Source organism: Trachemys scripta, chromosome 4 (genome assembly GCF_013100865.1).
Source record: "Trachemys scripta elegans isolate TJP31775 chromosome 4, CAS_Tse_1.0, whole genome shotgun sequence".
NCBI lineage: Eukaryota > Metazoa > Chordata > Testudines > Emydidae > Trachemys > Trachemys scripta.
This window is the reverse complement of record NC_048301.1, coordinates 53,484,225-53,500,724: the sequence shown is the minus strand read 5'-3', so window position 1 is coordinate 53,500,724 and position 16,500 is coordinate 53,484,225. Positions and strand designations below refer to the sequence as shown.

Here is a 16,500-nt window from a genome sequence, read left to right as displayed (position 1 = left end):
ACAGTATGAACCCATATTTTCATTCCAGTTATGATAAATAAGATGAACCGCTGTTGAGTATATTGTGCTTATTTATGGTAATAAGGTGTGATCCTGATGTCCTTATATGAGGAGTCCAAATTACATGTCCATAGGACTGCTTATCTGAAGGAGGCAAGCAAGACTTGGCCCGTATTGGTTGAAATGTCATATGTAGGTTCTTGTGACATTGTAATCTGATGTGTGCTGTATTTCTTAACTCTCTTCAAAATACTACAATTTGAGATTGTCCATAATATTTAGAAACCTTACTCAAGTTGGATTTTTGCTTATATTTAAAATGTTAGGTGTAGAGAAAGTTAATTTGCTTCAGTATTTAGGGGTGAATCTGATGGCTCCAGGATGCAAATGTGAGGTGCACAGTCTCCACAGAACTCTTCCAGAGTATTCCTCACATTAGCTCCCTCAGGTTCAAGGATAGCATTTGGCAGCTCTACTGAGTTTGGGTATGTAAAGCAAATTAAAATATATTTGTGACAGATGTGAATATAAGAACCTGGATAGACAGAGACAGATGGTTTAACTGCTTTTAAATACATATGTTTCAAAAAGCAATGGTATTAAGGATAATGCAGCTACATCAGTGGTAACTAAATCACGTGAATAAAAATGAAAATACTGTATTTATAATCGTAAGTAGGCAGCATGGAGTGAAATATAATGTTTGAATTTCAAAACCAAACTTTTAATATGAAGAATTGTAACTGAGATGCGGAGTTATAATATATTTATTAATGTTAAATTCTGTGCAGTTTCTTATAAATGTATTAATCTCAGATATATTGATAATGTCACCAGGGACAGTCTTAGATTTTGCAGGGACCTACAGATCTGTCGCATCTTTCGCGCATTTAACATGCGCGATTTCAGCTTTACGTGGTCGCCAAAAACAAAAACAAAAAAAGAGAAAAATAACAATTTTAATACTGTACCTGTAGTGCGGCGATTCTGCCCGCCATTACACTCAATGTAATTTTGACTATACGCGATTTTCGCTTTACACGCTGACTGTGGAACGTAACCCCAGAGTAAAACGCAACAGATCTATATTGTAAATTAAAAGGGCAGGGCCTCATCAAGCTAGCACCCAACCTATGAATCTGTCCCACTCCTCCTTTCTGATCTATGATATTTAAGTCTCTGCTCTTTCTTGCCTTTCTGTGTTGCCCCATGTCTCACTAGTGTTTGAGGTTCCCCAGCCTCTTGCTACATGTATGAGGAAGTTTCAGTGACAGCCAGTGCTTAATTTGTAATGAAAGAGGTGCCGGGGTGCAAGCAATTTTTTTACATTTATAACTGATGCAGCAAGCACAGTGGTGCTGGAGCAATGAACTGCCAACCCTAGAGATGCCAGGGTTCAGCCCTGGCAAGCCCAGGTACAAATTAAGCAGTGGTCACAGCCTACTGGTTTCAGATTGTGCACCACGGAATCAGAGTCAGCAGTTTGTCTATACTGTCAGGTATATTCCCATTGCACAGGATTCTGCATTAGCACAGGGCTACATTTTCCACTGCATCTTGTTGTATTTATGTCTGGAGTCCACAGAAAGAAGTAACAAATTACACACAATTGACAATGAATGGAGCAATTTAGAGTAGAATTTTATCAGCTTCCTAAGTCAATGCTTTGTCAAAATAAAGATACTTCCTGGCAAACCATCTTGTTCTACCCAACTCGTAATAACTTCTTATTCTTCCAACTATATAGTTGTCATATGTTACAAATTACTTCACATCTATACTTGTTCTTTTTTCCATTTTGTAGGTAGTGGGCCCACCTGGTACAGGTAAAACTGATGTGGCTGTGCAGATAATATCCAATCTCTATCATAATTTCCCAGAACAGAGAACCTTGATAGTTACACATTCCAACCAGGTAAATGAACAACTTCTGTATGACACTTTCTTGTACTGCTCTATTTTATGTGGCTTGAATAGTATAGTTATTTTCATTGATGTGGACTTGAACAGGTTTCTGTGGAGTCTTAAACTAGGTAAAAACAGATTTGGAAGTTACGGTGAAATCAAAATTTAAAATGTTCTGATGTATGTTATCAGATGCATTTTCTGTTTAGGACATTTAAGTGATTAGGGTGGAAATCCAAGAAGTTACATATTGTTCTCCTGTTAAATGTATGGGACTTTTCTGCTTCTGCTATATCTGAAATACCTATTATAGCCCCAGTCGCCCTATCGGGACTACAGAATAACATCTCAATTTTGCATTTACCACTGAACCACCATCCCAGTCCAACTTCCTTTGACAAGCCAGATACTATGGGTTTTCAGATATCAGGCAAAATGCACTAGTGTTACTAAATTAATATAAAATTCATCCAGCTATATCAGTGCAAACCCAAACATAGACACACTTAAATCGGTTTAATCCTTATTTAAGTCAGTTTAGGTTAATTTGGGCAAAGCTAAACTCATTTAAGTGTATCTATATTAAGGTTTGCACTGTGTGACTAGATCAATTTAGTTACACATGTGCAACTTTTTTGATAGAATCCAGGCCTATAACACTTGCCTTGTCTTTCACATAAAGACCAGACACAACATCTCCCTACATCCACCATCTCATCACAGGCCATAGAGACCTAATTACCTTTCCTATTATTATGTAGTCAAGAAATCTAATTGTCTCCCTCATCTGCTCATCTCAAATGTGATCAGGAAAACCTACCGCTACAGCAGTCCAGAGATGCACCTTTAACCCATCCACCGTGTGTGTGTGTGTATGTATATAATATATATAGTTATGTAGTTATAGTTAGTCTCTAAGGTGCCACAAGTACTCCTACTCTGAAACCTATAGTTATAGTTAGTTATTCATCACTGGCCATAGATTACACCTTGCATTTCTTATCATTTTCTTAAAGTCAGAAAGTGTCCTTAGGCCCTACTTAGCACCCTCCTCTCACTTCAGGCATTATAAAACCACTAATTCTGCTTGCCCCTTTGCTCAGATCAGTCATTAGGCCATGTAACATTATCATCATCTGGGGGAGTTCAGCCATTCTTAGTACATACCTCCCAGTCTCTCTAAGTAACTTTCTCCACATCCCACTTCACTCCTCTACTGGCATTCTAATTGGCACAACAAGAGAGCAACTACTTCTGCATCTTCCATTAAAACAAATATAAGCAGCCATGCAGTTGACCTATAGCTCTCCCCACCCTTCTGTTGATTGGCTATAATCTGGGATAGTGGTATCCAGGCTGTGTTGGTACAGTGGCTTCTGTCTGAAGCAGTCCTGCTTTTGATGAAGCAAAGGGTGATGGGAGAGCTAAGCCTTCGGGAGTTCATTACCTGCACTACCTAGACTAGTGTTTGCAAACTTCTATATACAGGGATTCCTTTTAGTTATCAGTGAAATGAAGCCATACCTGAGGTGAAAGCCTATGAACAGCACTACTCTATAACTGTTTAAGACAGAAAGTGAAGTATATTCTATCCAGTTGAAACTACAGGGGAATTTTAGGAAGGCATGTACAATAAATGGTAAATGGATAAAATTTGGTTCGGGTGTGATTTCTTCATGACTTGTTGCCTTCATAGCAAATAATAATTGGATGCTAAGAAGTCTAGTACTTGAAACAGTTTTGTAAACTGATAGCCAATTTTTTTAAGCAGAGGCTTGAAGTAGAGGTGAATGTTTTTTTTTTTTTTTTACTGTGTTTCTATAGCATGTAAAGGCAGCAGTATCAGTAGACTGACTTCTTTTCTTCTCCAAGATTAAGAGCTCTAATTTAAGTGTTACCTTCATGTTTGCTTTGATTCCAGTTCTTACCAAACTAGGCATCCTTTTCTAGCATGCTCAATAGTAAATCTTCAGTTTTCCCTGCAAGAGCCTCTGAACTTCTAAAAATTACCTTCTCTCCTGTTCTTGTCAATCTCTAGGCCTTGAACCAGCTGTTTGAGAAAATCATGGCATTAGACATTGATGAGCGCCACCTCCTGCGTCTCGGTCACGGAGAGGAGGAATTGGAGACAGAGAAAGATTTCAGCAGGTGAGCTGATGGGCAAGAGGAAGGTGCTAATGATAAGCTAATTTGTGTAAACATGGCAAGTGTATGTTTAAACTCCTACTTTCATTGGTAATAAACAAGGGGCAGTTTGCTTAGACTCATGCTTCCTTTCCCATAAAATTATGTCCTAACATAGTGTCACTGCAACTGTAACTTAGGGTATGTCTACACTGCAGTTAAACATCTTTGACCGGTCCATGTCCGCTATCTGGGGCTTGCAGGGCTCGGGCTATGGAGCTGCTTAATTGCCGTACATTCGGGCTTGGGCTGGAGCCTGAGGTCTAGGATCTGTGAGGTGGGATGGTCCCAGAGCTCAGGCTGTGAAGTGGGTTGATCCCAGAGCTCAGGCTGCAGCCAGAGCCCAAACATCTACATTGCAGCTAAACAGCACCTTAGCCCAAGGCCAGGCCAGTTGTGGGTTTTTAATTGCAGTGTAGACATACCCTTAAAGCCCTGAGTGTGGCTTTTATTTTCAGTATAGTTTGTTAGCTAATTCTTCTTTTTTCAATTTAGCCAGTTAGGTTAAAAAAACTGCACTTTTTTTTCTATTTTTATACACACCAAGGCAGTTGTGTATTCACCTGTCTTCATCCAGATGTTTGAACTTGTAAATATATTTTAAGCATGTAAACATTTTATGGAGTTTTTATTTAATGAAATGCAAATTGAAGGCTAAAATAATGCACCCTTTGCAATTTCAAATCTCTTTGCAGCTATTCATGTTATTTTAACTTGCAGTATGCTGAATATTGCATATTATAGAATGGCTGAAATTTCAAACTCAGATGCCTTCTGCTTGTAATTATTTTACAGAATTGCTTACAATAGTTCCTTTTAAAGCATTTTTTTAACACCCATTTAAACTAAAGAGCTTGTACTCTAATGGTAAATAATAAATTTTGAAGAATGTGTCCATGATTAACAATTATACATATTTCATGAAGATTTCAGTTCTTCAGCTTAACTTTTGTACAGATGGTAAGCCCTGTTCTTGTAAATACTCTCATGCTTAATTTTAGGTCTGAGTAGTCCCACTGACTTCATTGGAGCTACACATGTTAGTAAATGTTTGTAGGATCAGAGGCTTGCATTGGAAAATAATTAAAGTGAACAAGTACTGGATTATTTTGACAGTATCTTGATTTACCTCACCCACCTTGTGTTTCTGATATCCTGAGACCAACTTGGCTACAGTAACACCTCAGACAAATATTAACACCCAGTAATTTACATAATACATTAACATTTCCCTCTACAAAATAATCCAAGACTGTTGACCTTCAGGTCTTGCTGCAAACCTACTGCTCTATGCCTTGGTTTTTGGGGGAGAAAACAATATGCTGAGTAATGCTGTTTGGGGCAGGAGAGAAGGATTTGGGGTGGTTGGTAAAAAGGGGATAGAGAATAAGACTGAGAATATATTATTGCCCTTATATAAATCAATGGGACGCCCACATCTCGAATACTGTGTACAGTTGTGGTCTCCTCATCTCAAAAAAGATATACTGGCACTAGAAAAGGTTTAGAAAAGGGCAACTAAAATGATTCGGGGTTTGGAACAGGTCCCATATGAGGGGAGGTTAAAGAGGCTAGTACTCTTCAGCTTGGAAAAGAGGAGACTAAGGGGGAATATGATAGAGGTATATAAAATCATGAGTGATGTGGAGAAAGTGGATAAGGAAAAATTATTTACTTACTCCTATAATACAAGAACTAGGGGTCACCAAATGAAATTAATAGGCAGCAGGTTTAAAACAAATACAAGGAAGTTCTTCTTCTCGCAGCGCACAGTCAACTTGTGGAACTCCTTACCTGAGGAGATTGTGAAGGCTAGGATTATAACAGTGTTTAAAAGAGAACTGGATAAATTAATGGTGGTTAAGTCCATTAATTGCCAAATCCAAGATGGGTAAGGAATGGTGTCCCTAGCCTCTGTTTGTCAGAGGATGGAGATGGATCGCAGGAGAGAGATCACTTGATCATTGCCTGTTAGGTCCACTCCCTCTGGGGCACCTGGCATTGGCCACTGTCGGTAGACAGGATACTGGGCTAGATGGACCTTTCGTCTGACCCGGTACGGCCATTCTTACGTTCGTTTTTTTCTGACTGATTACTCTCTGGTGTTTGGGTCGTTCCTGGGTTCATTCTTCATACCAGTACAATTGTCTTTTTAACATATGAAAGGTGGTTATAGCCCTGTGTGAATGCTATTTTACATATTAATTAAACAAAACTAGGCACATGACATGAATTGTGATGAATCAGAACATTTTTTTTTCTTTTTAGTGAAAAATCTGGTTGTGGCCACTTGTAACTCTGGAGGCTGGATTTTGTTTTTAACACTCCAGAAAGCATATTTGATTATGGCTAATGGAAAAGTAATTTCGTTGCTTCAGTTGTAAAATAATGCTCTTTTCAGTTCTGTAACTTCTAGTATTCAAATTTCCAGCTTCAGCTACCCTGTTTTTTGATAAATAAGAAAATAGAAATAATCATGAGTTCTAGGAGGTTCCATTTTTAGTCATTATAAGAAAAAACTTGCATTTATAAATGTTTTGTTAGGAGCTTTTACTGTCTTTCAAAATTATCCTTTTCTCACATTCAGAAATAATATTTTAAAAGCACACGTATGGAAAACTCATTAAGCTCAGTAACACATTTTTGTTTTGACCTTTAGGGGTGGTGTCAATATAATTGGGTGGGAGGGGAAAAAGTTAAAATAGTATCACATACTATTGCCACCCCTGATTTCCTATGCCATTTGTTATGGTTTTAGTCACATTTTCTTATTTTGTTTAATTTTTTTCTCTCCCATTGTTGTGTGAAAGACTTAAACTGGGAAAACTGACTGTGCAAAGGAAACAATTCTGAATTTGAATAGGGTAAAATGAACACTCTGAGCACAGACAGAAGGTATCCCTCTTACCCCCGCAAGTGGGTCCAATCACCTGTCTAGAGTGTGGCCATTAGAGGATGGACACAGAAGTGCTTCTAAGAATGCTGGGGCTGCATTATGGAAGATTAACCACAGAGAGCTTTGGTGTTCACATAAGGAAGCATGGTTTGTGTGAGTGAGACTCGGAAATTACTGGTGAAATTTCTAGTTCTGCCACAGACTTCCTGTATGACTCTGGGCAGGTTGCTGAATCTCTCTGCCTCAGTTCCCCACATGTAAAATTTGGATAATTCTTCCCTTCCTCACAGGAATATGTTTGAGGCACTTTGATTCTGTGGTTAGAGGGGGCATAGAAGTACTATCTAGATATAGTACTTCTATGCCCCCTATATAGTAACAGTTGGCAGTTAGCAGTTTTTTGTTCTGTTTTTATTGGTAACTAGAAAAGGCCAGTGCTTGTTCTGTGTAGTTATTTTTGCGACATCCAAGTATTGGTATTCAGCAAAATTCATTTCAGCTGAGAAAGAAACTCAGAATACATAATTCTTTGCATCACATTACATCCATTCTGTAGGTATGGAAGAGTTAATTATGTCCTGGGTCGAAGACTAGAGCTTCTACGGGAGGTTGGACAATTACAGGAGAGCCTGGGAGTCCCAGGAGATGTTTCTTATACTTGTGAAACAGCTGGCCACTTCTTCTTATACCAAGTAAGAGATTAAATATTTTTCCAAAGAGCAGATTTGGACCTCCCTATGTTATAAAGCACAATGTGGATATTGGAGTGAATTTCTCAGAATTGAGTCTAAAGAAATGGTTTGTTTGGTGGCTCAAAATGTAGACAGCAACTGAAGCTATAATTATAATGTTACTTGTTTGTGTTGCTATTGGTTTTTAACTCTATGCCTGATGACTCAAATTGAAAGGCCAGCATTCTTGCTTTTTTGTACAACTCTTGGCAACGTTTCTGATCTGGATTTTCCTTTTCAGATATGACAATCTCAGCAAATTTCTTCATGCTCTTGATGATAGATCTCAAAGCAGTAACTCGCTTTTGCTTTTGTTAGATAACTAAATGAAGGAAAACAAAGGGTACACACAACTGGAAATTCACTTTACATTTGATTTTTATGCTAGAGTACAACATCAAAATAGTAATTTATCTGTTTCAGAGATAATTTAGTCTTACGAAAGAAATGCAATTTCTCTCCTTTGAATATATTTGTAAATTATTTTTATGAAATCATGTTGAAAACCAAATATAAACCTGTGATTTTTATGCAAATATGTACTAAATAAAAATAGGTAGCCTAAGGTTTAAAAAAAGCCCGTTGAATAGAAAAATATATACACCATCATGACACTTTTGTTTTTTGCAGGTAATGTCTCGTTGGGAGGAGTATATTAGCAAAGTGAAAGTTAAAGGTGGCAAGCTTCCTGATGTTGCAGATGTCTCTAGTTTCTTCCCTTTTCACCAGTATTTTGCAAATGCCCCTCAACCAATTTTTAAAGGCAAATCTTATGAAGAGGACATGGAAATTGCTGAAGGGTGTTTCAGACATATTAAGAAAATATTCACTCAACTTGAGGTAAGATTTGTAAAATTTCAGTTTACTGGAATTTTTGGAATTATTTATTTGAGGGGGCATTTTTTAAACCAGATAGTATAAAAGGAAATCTAGACCAGCGGTTCTCAACCAGGGGTATGCATACATCTTGGGGTATGCAGAGGTCTTCCATGGAGTACATCAACTCCTCTAAATATTTGTCTAGTTTTACAACAGGCTTCATAAAAGGCACTAGCAAAGTCAGTACAAACTAAAATTTCATACAATGACTTTTTTATATGTATATACTATACATTGAAATGTAAGTACAATATTTATATTCAAATCGATTTATTTTATAATTATATGGTAAAAATGAGAAAGTAAGTAATTTTTTAATAGCATGCTGTGACACTTGTATATTTATGTCTGATTTTGTAAGCAAGTAGTTTTTAAATGAGGTGAAACTTGGGGATACGCAAGCCAAATCAGACTTCTGAAAGGGGTACAGTAGTCTAAGAATGTTTGAGAGTCACTGATCTAGTCAGTGTATTTGGTGACTTTAGAAAATTAGGCTCAGATAGTTTTAATCTCTAAATTTGATCCTGTGAAGCAATAAAAAACAATGATCAAAAAAAGAGCGAACAGTTGAAAGCAAGTTTTCTAAAAATGAATGTGTCCTCAGACTATCAGGCAATTTTGTATGTGTGTAAGTTTTAATTTGCAGACACAAATAGGTGTTCCAGTTTTTTGTGGGTGTATTTTTACAGGTCCTTTTGAAATTTTGTTTATATTTCACAGCTGTGTTTTGTTAGAGCTAAGAAATTAAGACATGAAATTGTTGTAGATATGGCTATTATGTGGGTAATGGAATGGAGCAGGATAAACAGAAGAAATGGAGTTGTTTGTCTCCCTGGTGAATCTAGTACTTTTTACCTATATCTTTTTTGGTTAAGAATGGAAGGAGTAAAGTCAGATAGCTTTTGAGTGCATAGTTCTGTTGTAAGCAATATCATTTTGTATTCTCATTCTTGAGTGCTTTTTTCTCTTCCTGTAGGAATTCAGGGCATTTGAACTCCTCCGCAGTGGCCTGGATAGATCCAAATACCTCTTGGTGAAAGAAGCAAAGATCATTGCAATGACTTGTACTCATGCGGCCTTAAAACGACATGACCTGGTTGAATTAGGCTTCAAGGTAATGATTCCAATAATGGCAATATGCTAATCTAAAATATTTTCCTGCATTAAAATCCTATATTGTAAACAGACCATTATGTTGACTCACTGCAATTTTTAATCTGTTAAATTACCTAATTTTCCTTTTAATGAAAAATAATCAATATAAGTACAAGTTGAGATCCTTTAAGGTATTTTGAGTATTGAAAGGCATAAAGATGTTAGTTTGAATATTGCTTGCATATATGAAACCGTGTGCTTGTTTGTATGTGGTCATGACTTGTTTTCTTACTATTTATGCATTCCATAAATGTATATCATTCTGTTTGAAGCCATTGTAAATTTCTGCAGTAGTAGACTATTGTGATAAATTAGGACGTGATTGCATGCCAAGATAAAAGCAGGTGGAGAGCTGAAATAAATAGGACCCTATTAACACGTTGCTTAGCTAAATAATGAACAATTTGAAGAAGAAGCTCATGTAGCAGCACTTGCTTATTCCATTGAAGAGTGTAAATATCAGTGCTGCATTTTCACTTAGGTTTGGTCAGCACACAGTTTTTATACTGGTATAGCTATTTCAGTTAAAGAGAGAATAAATTATAGACCAAAATTGGTTTACTTAAAAAAATGTTAGCTTGATTTTGGAGTTTGGTCCTTCTTCCAAGGCAGGCAGATCTGTTTGGAGGTGGGACTGGGCAGGACTGTCCTCCCCACCTCCAATCTAGATATGGCTATTATGTGGGTAATGGAATGGAGCAGGATAAACAGAAGAAATGGAGTTGTTTGTCTCCCTGGTGAATCTGTCTTCATCAGCAAGTCTTCCCCCCCTTTCCAGCCAGTGGATCTTCAGAATTATGAATGGAAGAAGGAGCTTAAGGCTTATTCCTCGAACAAGAAAGAAAAAGAGAAAATAAGATAGGGACCCAATGGAAAGTAAATCAAAAACTTAATATAACAAGATTGGTATTCAACTTATTCTGTCATTGATACAAGCCATACTTTCCTCTGAAAAGGAAGAAAAGGTAGGCATAGCATTCATTTTATGCTAGAGCCTTGTTGATTGAGTACTGAGTAGCATTATAGGCTGATGCTGATAATGAGATTTTAGTCACAGAAGACTACATGTGGACTTATTTATTTAGGTTTTAATGGAGATGTGCCTTCATGCTCATGGATGCTTCTCAGACAGAAATGTTGCTGCTCCTTTGGTACAAGTCTATGAAAAGTTAATTTCAACTGTCTGTATATGTGGTTTTGAAATAACTTCTCCCATCAAAAATGTACTCCAGTTTCTGTTCTTTTATGTTTTTATTGACCAGAATCTTTAATCCCCCCCTTCTCTCCCTTCTCTTTCAGTATGATAACATCTTAATGGAAGAGTCTGCTCAGATTCTGGAGATAGAAACCTTTATACCTCTCCTCTTGCAGGTGAGAATTTCATTGTAAAATAAATTACTCCTCTCTCAAATCTTGAACAGTATGTTTTTGCTAATGACTGAAAGTGTGATATGCATTCTTGAGAACAGTATTTGCTTGTTACACCCATGATGCCAAAATCATTTTAAGTGTATCTGTTTCATCCTCAAAACAGGGCCCAGTACTGAAAGTTCCAGAGTATCTGCAGTTTCCATTGAAGTAGTAGGAGTTTGGAAGAGTTGGCACTTTCAGGATCAGGCCATCAGTTCATAAATTCTCTTCATTATGAGTAGGGCTCCGTGTCTGTCATGGAGGTTGTGGAAGTCACGGAAGTCACAGAGGCCGGTGTGGCTCACCCCAGGGCTGCCCAAGCAGCTGGCTCAAGGGCCAGCTGCTCAGGTGGCTGTGGGGACAGCCATATCGGCCACTGCTGGAGCGGCTCTGCAGCCAGCTGCTCGGGCAGCCCCACATCAGCCGCACTGGCTGCTGCTCAAGTGGCCCTGGACAGCTGGCTCCGGGGACTGCCCAAGCAGTAGCTGGTGCAGCTAGCCCTGTGAACTACCCAAGCAGCAGTCCCAGGGATGGCTGAAGCAGCCACTGTCAGCGGCCCCCGGCAGTGGCCCTCAGGGCAGCTGGAGCAGTGGCCCCCAGCAGCTGGTGTTGCTGGCCCTGACTGCCCCTTACTGCAGTGCCCCTTCCTATCCAAGGTGCAGGTGTCTCAGCTTTCTAGAGAGACAGTGCTCAGTCCATGAGCTCCCAGCACCAACTTACCCTGCTCTGCCCTGCAGCTATCATTGGGCCCTGATTGGCTGCCCCGTGCAGCCTCCCTTTAAGTGGAGGTATTGTCAAAGGTAAAAACTAGGAGCACAATAAGGCTTGCAGAAACCACAGTTGTATTGCTTCTGCAGTTTCCTTTAACTCATATCCATAATTTCTGAAGGTACATATGATTCTTTCTTTTGCCCTCTGTAATAGAGCATTACTACTTCTGTTGTATCATCATTGCAGTGGGTCAGATTCATTCTTGCTATAACTCTTATTGTGTTAATGGATAAATTAATCTGGTTATGTTCATTAAACATGAGCAATTTAGCATAAAATATTAAACTCTCCTTTTTTCAGGACATGGGAGACATTGGAAGGGCAGTAATAGATGCCTTTAGACCTGTGGGCCGCACGCTGCCCGTCAGAGTAATCTGCCAGTGGGCCGCGAGACAGTTTGTTTACATTGACTGTCCGCAGGCCCAGCTGCCCGCAGGTCCCAGTTCCCGTTGGCCGGGAATGGTGAACCGTGGCCACTGGGAGTTGCAGGCGGCTGTTCCTGTGGACGGTCAATGTAAACAAACTGTCTTGCGGCCTGCAAGTGGATTACCCTGCGAGCCGCATGCGGCCCGTGGGCCTCAAGTTGCCCACCGCTGCTTTAGACTAACATTTCATTTGCAGTTCAGTGCAGTTTAAAAACAAATGATATTAAATATTGAAAATTAGTGCTTATAACAAAGCCAATTTGACCCTTACTTTACTAGAATTATTTTAATAAGGTAATGCCTGAGCATATGATAACCCAGGTTAATTCTGCAATTTTTTAATTGTTTAATAGAATCCCCAAGATGGATTCAGCCGACTAAAACGATGGATTATGATTGGTGACCATCATCAGTTGCCACCTGTCATTAAGAACATGGCTTTTCAAAAATACTCCAACATGGAACAGTCTCTCTTTACACGCTTTGTTCGTGTGGGGGTGCCAACTGTTGACTTGGATGCTCAAGGAAGAGCAAGAGCAAGGTAAGATAAAGGAAAAAAGTCAGGAGGTCTTATTCCCGGGTACCAGGTTAAAAACATATGGTTTTGAATAACTTACTTTCTTAAGTATTCAGGCCAAATGGATCTGACATTATCCCTTTAACAGCTAGTGGAGGTGGAAGTATCCTTCCAAGGAACTGGTACATTGCCCAGACTTCAAGAACATTGAAATCAAATTCTAGATCATGTTACAAATCTAGGGAAAATGCACCTTTCATGTAACATTATGATGACATGGCCTTCAGCTCTTAAATATAGGAGGCATTCATGATTATTCATATTTTCATAATACTGCTATCATAGAATACATTCCATTTCTCCCTTGCATCCATGATTCACACATTTGTCATTTCAGGGCTGGAGTGCAGTAACTCTCAAGCTTATTCTATCAATAAGGTCAACCTTAAACTCAACCCTCAGGAGCCTGAGAATGACTAGCCCTAAAGAGGACATCACAGCAGTATTCCATACCCTCCAGTGGGTCCTGTTGTATTCATTTAATAGTCAAAGGTGTTAACATGACCTTGGAACTGTCCAACATAAAACCGTTTTAAACAAGGCTCAGGGTTTAGTTTACAGAGACCTCAGTCTGCTTAGTACCATGGCAAACACACTATTTAAAATTCTTTTAACTGTTTATTTAAAAATACGTAAAAGAAGGAAAAACAGTTAAAGCATTTGAAATGTATTAAATAATGCTTTCATTTTAACAACAACTTTTGTTCCCTTTAGCTGTAGAGTTTTTTTCAAGGGGAAAAACCCCTTTTTTTACAGCCTCTTACATGGAGATAACTGTCCTTTTTGGGGAAAATTGAGAAAAGTAGTTGAGATGAGATGAGCTGTTTTTGTTGCTGCTGTTAAAGTTCAATCCTGATTCCTAGAAGACGACAAACACAAGAAGGGAGAGAAAAGAACAGCAAAGACAGAAAAATGCAGCTTCTGTTTCTGGTGTTGACTCTCACTGGCAACCTCACTGCTGTACCAACACTGGCACCGTACATGGTCTTATCATTCACTCCAAGACTTGGCAAACTCGTACCAGCATAGGGCTGTTTAGGGCATTGTTTTTAGCTGCCTCTCTCTGGTCACAGACTAACAGGAGTGATGCAAAATATGTAGTTCTGCTTAACTAAGCCGGACCCTTATTAGACAGAAGGCAAAAGGTGATGGGTAGGAAAGAGAAGAAATAAGATTAGGAAAGAAAAGAACACACAAACGGGAGGGTATGTGTGTGACAAAGTCTCCTGTCCAGGTGATGGTTAGGATTTAGCCAAAGCCAAGGGAAGTGGTGGTGTCATTTGGCTCCCTCCCTGTGGCTCAGTCTGCTTAGAGGTCTCAGGATTAGGATGAAGAAGGTCTGGGGTCCTAGGAGATGATGGGTGTGGCAGCTCACTGCTGCAGTTGTTGGCAGGCAGCTGTTTCTTCTGCTAACTTTTTCCAAAAGTCGTCGTCTTTTGGGTTTATTAAAGGGAGTGTCGGGAATAGTCCATCCTCTCATTAGTCTATCAATAAACCTAATTTCTGACACACTAATTTTCTGTCATTGATTTCAAGTTGTCTAATCCTCTTCTTTACCAGTCATAATCTTAATACTGTCCTTGAGTGGTGTCAGTAAAACCCTTTCTGTTTAAGTTAATTCATTCTTTCTCTCTCCTTCTTATAAATTTTATATAACAGGACATTGTGACAGTTTATGAACTTTCACTTACTTTTTACAGTTAAACTTACAATTAGGGTAAATTTGTAGGCCCAAGTATCACAATAGTACCCATTTGTTTCTAGCTCCAGTTCAGAGTACTGGTAATTGCTAAATCCTTTAACAGGATGCGACTTAGCTACCTTTGGATCTTCTCCAGCCACAACTGTCCCAAGTTCACTGTGCTCATTAGGGAACTGAGTTAGGTGGTAGTCAGTTCTGAATCTCTGTCTGTGGAACATATTGCCAGAAGAGATCAAACAGTGATCTGGAGTACCAACCCTAAAATCTGCAACTCTCACTTTTCACAATTGTCTGTCCACAATAACAGAAGCTAAATTAATAGAATAAAATTCAAGAACAAACCACCAAACTCTAGTTAGGTAGGAGTAGCATCTGCTTTGATTTTGAGCATCTCTTGCTTTACTCTGTTTCAGCACCTGGACATTATGATTTCTGCTCAATATATAACTAAAATAGATACATAGTGCAACTTCACTGAAGTCATTTGAGTTTCACTGGGAATATATCTTGCCCTTTATCCATTAATTGGATTGTAAACACCTACTCCATTGACTTCTTTATTTTCCAAATTCTTCTTCTTGTTGGATATCAGTACATTTTATTGTAGGGCTATCCCTGAGGGCAGACATTTTGGGCCAGATCTTAAGCTAATGTAAATTAGCTCCATTGGAGTTGTGCCATTTTGTACCAGCTGAAGATCTGGCCCCGTGTCTTTCTCCAAAGTTAGCACCAGTTCTGATTGCAGGTTGGCTAAAAGGAGCACTTCCACAGTGATTCTGGAGCTTGAGTGCTTGCAGTTTTAAGTTTGCTCCCTAATTCAGGTCTTCCACATTGCACAGAGGCAAAGAACTATATGCAAAGGGTCTATGTTTTGTTGAAATTTTTGTAAGAAAAAGACCACCAGTAAGTGCACTTTTAATTTCTGCCATGTGAGACTTTAATTCTAATGTTGCACTATAAAATTCTGCTATTTTAAAATAGTAAATACACCTCTACCCTGATATAATGCTGTCCAATATAACACGAATTCGGATATAACGTGGTAAAGCAGCGCTCCGGGGGATGGGGTTGCTTTACCGCATTATATCCAAATTCGTGTTACCACAAGCGGTTCCTCTGCGCCCACCCGTTACTTGCTGCGGCCCTCCCCGGGACCCCCTCCCCCCCGCCCCAGCTCACCTCCATTCTGCCTCCTCCCACGAGCGCACCGCAGCTCCGCTTCTCCTCCCCCCTCCCCTCCCCCCCTTCTAGGCTTGCCGGGCCAAACAGCTGATTGGCGTGGCAAGCCTAGGAGGGAGGGAGAAGTTGAGCGGCGGCGGAGGCAGAGCGGAGGTGAGCTGGGGTGGGGAGCGGTTCCTCTCCCTACTCCGATATAACGTGGTCTCACCTATAACATGGTGAGATTTTTTTGGCTCCTGAGGACCACGTTATATCGGGTTGGAGGTCTAAGTTAGTTAGTCTTTTTTAAAAACGTAAAGTAAAATGAACATAATAAATGAGAACTTTTGAAATTAATTTTTCCATTATACAAATTTATTGAAAAATTAAAAGCTTTGCAGAATATTTGTTTTCTGAGCATATTCACTAGAAATATTTTTCAGGAAGATTTGCATTTTTAAATTATAATGTTTGAGTATCTAATGCAACTAAACGATAAATAAAGTTAAATTTTGCCATCTGTTGCTCTGCATCTTCCCAGCAAATTTGCATGAAAGGATTGAAGAATTCCTACATTTTGATGCAAACAACTCCTGATCAAGGCTCTCACTTATCCTACCCCATTTCCCTTCACCTCCCCGATTTTAATTGTAATGGACACTTTATGGGAAGCTACTTATTCTAAATATTCTGTCTCTCTGGATATT

At 39.0% G+C, this 16,500-nt stretch overlaps 1 protein-coding gene across 1 annotated transcript in view; it reads left to right on the top strand.

Annotated features, from left to right (window-relative positions):
- AQR (aquarius intron-binding spliceosomal factor) overlaps positions 1-16,500 on the top strand; it is a 102,133-nt gene that overhangs the window by 65,748 nt on the left and 19,885 nt on the right. Inside the window, exons 23-29 of the mRNA XM_034768924.1 lie at positions 1,805-1,915; positions 3,944-4,053; positions 7,542-7,677; positions 8,347-8,556; positions 9,572-9,709; positions 11,050-11,121; positions 12,710-12,897. Coding sequence (XP_034624815.1) covers positions 1,805-1,915; positions 3,944-4,053; positions 7,542-7,677; positions 8,347-8,556; positions 9,572-9,709; positions 11,050-11,121; positions 12,710-12,897 — 965 coding nt within the window. The remainder of the gene's footprint in view (positions 1-1,804; positions 1,916-3,943; positions 4,054-7,541; positions 7,678-8,346; positions 8,557-9,571; positions 9,710-11,049; positions 11,122-12,709; positions 12,898-16,500) is intronic.